The sequence below is a fragment of the Telmatherina bonti genome (genome assembly GCF_933228915.1).
Source record: "Telmatherina bonti genome assembly, chromosome: 11".
In the NCBI taxonomy this organism is placed as follows: domain Eukaryota; kingdom Metazoa; phylum Chordata; class Actinopteri; order Atheriniformes; family Telmatherinidae; genus Telmatherina; species Telmatherina bonti.
Genome location: NC_136629.1, coordinates 16163119 through 16169791, shown reverse-complemented (window position 1 = coordinate 16169791; position 6673 = coordinate 16163119). Strand labels below are relative to the sequence as shown.

The window sequence follows — 6673 nt, the reverse complement described above, 5'->3', positions numbered from 1 at the left end:
TTGACCACTGTAAGTTACATATGTATACATGTACATTAGATGGTTTAGATAGCCAGACTGTACTGGAACAGACCTTGACAACACAGAAACACATCCTGAAAGATGAGTTAGCTACTGTGATGAAGTGAGAAGAGAATATTTTAACTATTTAAAATGACTGTAAAACCTAAATATTTATGGTATATATTTTTTATAAAATATAACGTATTTTGTCAGTTGTCCTTACATTTTCTCAACCCTGAAACGTGTGTTGCTGCCCGTTCTGAGGAAGGTTACAGTTCGGTCTGGGTTGCTAAAGTGCACAAATCTCTACAAAGTGTTCGCAACTATTTTTGAGGTGTAAAATGTTTTTAGCTGATAAATTTTAACTTTTATTGTTTCACTTTTTTATGTATTAAAATAGGAATAGTACACTTTAGTGAACAGCGATGTGTATGTGTGACTTTAGCCATTTGGCTGATTTTCTCTGTTACCAGCTCAGTGTATTTGGATTTGCAACATGAACCAAAAATCAGTGTCTTTCAACGTAACTCAAGGTTGAAATAACATCTTTTGCTATCTGGGTTTACAACAACGATAAAAACACAACATAAATACATTAAACAGTATTATAAATTTGGTAGTCATTTTAGCGCATTTTCCATTATAAAGTGCTTTAAACCAGTCAGGTGATCATAAACCTGATTGAACATTAAAAAAAAAAAAAAAAAAAGGCTTTTTGCTTCTTCTGACTGAACATAGTGAAGTTTTCCACAAGAAGCAGCCTTTTGTTTTAGTGGTACGCAGCCATCCTCTAGTTCTTAGTTTAATGTGTTGGCTCAGTGGTTTTACAGCTAAACAATGTAATATTTTGGCCTTGTTCTGATTAGCTGTTAGCTTAGCTCACCCTTCAGAAGCCTGATTTTCTCCTGCTTTTTGTGCCTCAGAGCAAAGAAAAATGACTGAGAATCTGGTCTTCCTCCTACGATGACTTTGATTTTGTAATCTTAAAATCCCATACAATGGAACAACCACATAGTTGTTTTCCTCTGACCATAAATTTTTAAACAAACTTTGCGTGTTTTCTAGAAATTTCATTCATCAAGGACACAAAGCGGAGGCAGAAACAGAGCGAGCACACAGGCTGGGTATTTCTGCTGAGGGTTCGGGGGGGATTGTGGCTGGGTTGTTGTCTGGGACAGGAAACATGTGAGCAGAATATGGGATGTGTAGAAAACTTGGCAGTCGTGTACGCACCAACACACACACAACACAGGCAGAAAGGAGGCTCTTCCAGGACACACAAGACTTGGCTCCTACAGACTGCGTGTCACAAGGAATCAAATTAGATGTTGGTGCGTAGAACCAGGCGAGGGACTTTCTCAAGTAATCGACTGTAAAGTTTGTTCAGTCTCAAGGGTTATTTGTTGATTCAGCCAGAGAGCTAATATGTACCAGACCATCAGACAGGCCTGCTTCCTCAGTGGATCCCTGCATTTTGTCTGTAGCATATTCCTGGCAAGTCTCTCTGGTCAGAAGGGGAGCTCCAGTCTACCGTTCCAGTGTGACACATTTCAGATCCACGCTTGAACCTCTGATTTACTGCTTCCTGGGAGTTGCATGCACCTCAAGGGTCAAATGACTTTTGATGTTACACATTCAGGAGAAGAGGCTACCTAGAACTCAAACACACCCTACAATGATAAGAAATTTGAACCTGCTAGGGTGTCTAACCTCCTTGAATCAGCTGCATGCCGCTGCATGGAGGCTCATACACACACACACACACACACACACACACACACACACACACACACACACACACAAACAGCATTGTTCAGCAAATATAGTGCATGATGAATTAGTGTCCCATGCTGAGCCCTGATAAAAAGCCAGCTGCCGCTCTGCAGCTATCTGCTATGCTGCCCTGTCATGCCTCAGTGCTGAGTGGGGACGCGGGTGGGTCGCTTTTTGTTTCGAGTGCAGTGTGAGAAGGCCATTCCTCCACACTGGCCCCAAGTCTGAGTTTAGCATCATGGGAACCACAGATAGCAGCTGGGGTCCTGGGAGGTTACACAAGAGTTCAGCTGAGTTAATCCAGCCGGCGGAGCGCCTGTCAGTCAAGGTGCAGCTCAACGAAGGCAGAAGATGATCTGACAGGGTTGTTTGTTCGTAGAAGTGTGAGGAGTGGGCTTTACGGCGGGGTCTTCACACTTATCCTCGACACCATCTTTCTAAATACAGACATACAGTACCAATCAAATGTTTGGACACACTTTCCCATTGAATTTAAAGGGAAGAGGTGTCCAAACTTAATTCAACACCTTTGATGAATGTGATGAATGTTCAGTCTGCAGCAGGCTGATGCCACGAGGCCCCCTGCTGGTCCCTCCGGTTGTTGCACCTACGCTGGTCATGACATGTTTTTTTTTTGTTTTGTTTTGTTTTGTTTTAATAAAGTTTATTTGTCAGGGACCGTGTGTAAAAAACATTAACGAAAGATGTCTTACTCCAGATTTTAGCTTTAGCTAGTTTACATCTGCAGTCATTGATTTGTGTTTTAAAGCTCAGTTTCTATTTATGAAACATTATTTGAAGTAATTGGAGAAAACTGAATATTTAAATATTTCTTTTAAATATGTCAATCAGGTTCGTACGTATGTATCAAATATGATACATCATAGGGTTAAAAAACTGAACATGACATGGTTGTTGGTCTGAGTGTTTCAGTAACTGTGATTTTTACACACAACCATCTCAATTTTTTTACAGAAAATGTTCTGAAAAAGAGAAAATATCCAGTGAGCAGCAGTTGTCTGGACCAAAATGTCTTGTTGATGTCAGAGAAGAAAGATCAAACTGGTTAGAGATGATGGAAAGGCATCAGGAAGTCTAACAAGCACTTCAACTAAGCAGAGTGACATCTCTACACACAACATATCCAACCCTGAAGCAGATGGTCCACAGTAGGAGAAGAGCGCACCGGGTGCCACTCCTGTCAGCTAAGAACAGGAAACGGATCCACAGACTCACCAGAACTGGACAGTAGAAGTTTGAGAATCATCCCCTGGTCTGACCAGCTCCACATTAAGATGGTTGAATCAGGATTTAGTGGAACTATAATGACTGCATTGATCCACTGATCCATCCTCCACACTTTAGGCTGCTAAGTACCAACATGGCGTGGTTTAAAACATCACCACCGACCTGATTATTGCTGCTGATGATGTTTTACCCCTTTATTACCACAGTGTAGCATCTTCTCATGGAAACTTCCAGCAGGATGATGCACCATGTCACAAAGCTCACATCATCTCCAGCTGCTTTCTTCAACATGACGATGAGCTCACTGTCCTCCAACGGTCTCCACAGTCACCAGATCTCCGTCCAACAGAGCAGCGTTGGGATGAGGTGGAACGGGAGATTCTCATCATGGATGTGCAGCAACTGTGTGATGCTTCATGTCAACATGGAGAAAAATTTCTGAGGAACGTTTCCATCACCTGGTTGAACCTATGATACCGAGAATAAAAGCAGTTCAGAGGGAAAAAGGTGGTTTTCTTTTGGTTCAAGTGGAGAAATGGAATCAGAAACAAAACAAAAAAACATAAGTACTCATGTAACAGTTCACAGATCAGCTTTGCAACATGGAGTAATGTTGCTCGTTTAGTTCTTCAGAAAAGTGAAAAGTTTTAAAACTCTCCAGTCTTGAGCCAGATGCACCCTGTCCTGAAAAGTGACTCTGCAGAGGAAATAATGAGCTTCTCTCCTGCTCAGTATCACCATGATCACCAGTGACTTGTTCTGTTTCATGTAGTCATCTTCATTCTTTTCATTGGACCTAAAAGAGCAAACATCATCAACAAACAACAAACTGGTTAATTATTATTTACATTCAGCTTTTCCAACATTGAATCCTGGCTCTGACCACCTGCTTTTTTCTGCATTTTCCATTTCCTGTCCTGACACCTTACTACCCTGTCACTCAGTTTGTATGTAATCCTTTTCCAATCGATCCATCTCATTTTTAGTAGCCAACATATTTCACAGCACTTCATGTTGAATTACCTTCATGAAAAAGTTTTTGTGACCCTTTCTCATCGTTTTTACTCGCAGCTCTTATGTTGGAACTTTTGTCTGTAAATCATCCAGGTGCAACATCTTGTTCAGGTCTGCAAGTTTTCTCTTTAATCTGCAGACTTATTTGCATATTTAAACGTATGGAGGTATACAGTCTTGTACCGAAGTGATGATCTACCCTTCTTAACTTTATTTCTTTAAGTTCTCCAGATGTCTTTTTGCTTTTTCTTCTGTTCTCTGTCCAGATGACCCCACACCACTTCTGAGGTTTCATCATTCCATCTCATTTCCAGTCCAGTTATTTGGTCTATTCTCCCAGTTTCCCTTTTCTAAGAATTATTTTTTGGATCATTTCTTCTGGTAAAACATTTATAGATCCACTTCAGGTTATTTTTCCTATTTCACAAGAACATTTTAGATGTTTACAGCTGCTGTATAGTCCTTTTAGGTGTGACACGGCTTCTTTTCTGCTTCACCTGTTCAGTTCATTTGTTCCATCAGCGCACAATGCACAGCGGGCTAAAATATGCCAAGTTTATAACAAATAATGCCTTAGTAATCACCTTGTTGGTGCATGAATACAATTTTATGAATTTTAAATAGTTTCTTTGTTAAATGTAAACACAGCATTGGTTTATCCAGAGCTTGTCTCGTACTTTGAATGGTTCACGGGTCATTGTTGAATGGCTAATCAAACAAAAACATACATTTCTCTGAAAGGGTTCAGCAATAAATACTGGGCTTAAAATGAAACAAGGAAGCACAGAATATCCAAAGATAAACTTTGTAAGACATTAAAGTGGAGAATTATGCACAAAGCTACTATAAAAACAAACATAAAGTCTGGCTGCACGTCACCAGAGTGGTGACTCTACATCACATGCATTAACTGAGAGTCTTTCACATAACATGATCATTTGAATTTAGCCACAATAAAAGCCATCAGTAAAGGATTACGTCACAGCTGTGTGAGAACAACAGAAACTTGTGGTGCTTTCTGCAGAATGCATCCCATTGGTTTCCACCAGGATGAAGGTAAACCTGATGGGTGGGACGTGCAACGTCTATGTGAAGCTGCGTATGTGTGCGGGGGTGCAGACCTGCAGAGATGGCCCAGGTAAAGGTAGCAGGGGATGCAGTGAGGAGCCCTCAGGACTACACAGAGGTTTACTCAGATATGGCTGCTGTCACCTCCAGCGCAGGTCAGTCAAACAACTCATTTTAAATCTAAAATATCCTGTTTTCTTCCAATCAATCTGTATTTGAGCCAAAACCAGTTGGTTATTTATTTGTGCTTACTGCATAGTTTGTTACCTCTTTATGCATAGAAACTGTATTGTTGTGTGTTTCTGTCATGCATTTCATCCACCGATTAAACTTTTCCATGTCAGCAGATTGTGTAATAACCATTGTGTTTAGTAATAACACAGCTATTACCAGTTAATAAATGAAGATGTAAAGTGTTTTATGGGTGTGATCAAAGAAAATCTGCAAGTTCCCACATTTGCAAATAAAAAAAAAAAGACAAAAAGTCATTTGACACACAGGTCTGTGTAGTTTCCAGGAAACGGGATGTGGAACAGACAAGGTCAGCTCAGTCCAGGTTTTGACCGATTGGTCACTTTGTTAGTGCCTGTGGTAATAATCTTGGTTAAATCCCCCAGTTTCTGGTATCTCTTTCTCACGAGTTTGTGTTCGGCAGCTAAAGCTCTGCAGCCTCTCAGGTTGCCTGATGGCAGTGGGAACCATAGAGTCGGTGTAATCCCCCTTTTTTCAGAGTCTCATCGCTGAATTGCTCTCTCACAAGTTGAGGAGGCTTTTTTTTTCTCTAACACTCTGAAGAAGTCTAGAAACAGGAGCTGGAGAATTGTCTCCTGAAAATGAAGATTTTTTTTTTTTTTTCCAAGCAGAGCCTCAACCCCATCGTCTTTTCCTCCCATCTGAAACAGATGTAGGTGAGTCTATGAGGAAGGGGACATTGTGTGAGACCTCCATGGCTGTGGGTCTTACAAGGCGGGGCAGAGGTCACCCCTCCCCGGCCAGGAGACGCCACCGCACCACCTTCAGCCACAAGCAGCTGGAGCAGCTGGAGGTGGCGTTTGGGCAGAATCAGTATCCAGACATCTACTACAGGGAGGAGCTGGCTCGCATCACTAAACTCAACGAGGCTCGCATACAGGTAGGACGGATTCAGGTTAAACTTCTCTCAGCTTTGTTTTCTAGTGACTGATTTCGGAGCATCTTTCAGGTCTGGTTTCAGAACAGAAGAGCCAAACAGCGCAAACAGGAGCGGGCTTCCCAGAAAGTTCTCGCAGTTGGTGTGATGCCGGGCCGCCTGCTGGGAGGGGTCCACGTCCAGCCGCACGCCATGGCCCGACAGTTCTACCCCCAGCCCCTGCCTCACATCCCCCGCCTCTCCCCCATGCTTCCCTCTGGGCCATACTCCCGCCACCCAGGCCCAGTCAGCCGGTGCCCCTGCCCCAGCGTCCCCCCACAGCCGCCCTCCCAGCGGCAGCATGACGACTGGTACGGCCCGCTGAGGAGCAACCTCGCCCCGCCAATGTTCTCCCTGGCCTCCATGCAGCCTCTGGAGCCGGCTTCACCCTGGAGCTAA

At 42.7% G+C, this 6673-nt stretch overlaps 1 protein-coding gene across 1 annotated transcript; it reads left to right on the top strand.

The window, feature by feature from the left end:
* Positions 1–5167: 5167 nt before the first annotated feature.
* On the top strand, positions 5168–6673 carry prop1 (PROP paired-like homeobox 1; the record flags this gene model as incomplete). The annotated part of the gene is made up of 3 exons (XM_079249175.1): positions 5168–5261; positions 6009–6238; positions 6308–6673. 3 exons carry the CDS (start codon positions 5168–5170, stop codon positions 6671–6673), a joined length of 690 nt encoding a protein of 229 aa, XP_079105301.1.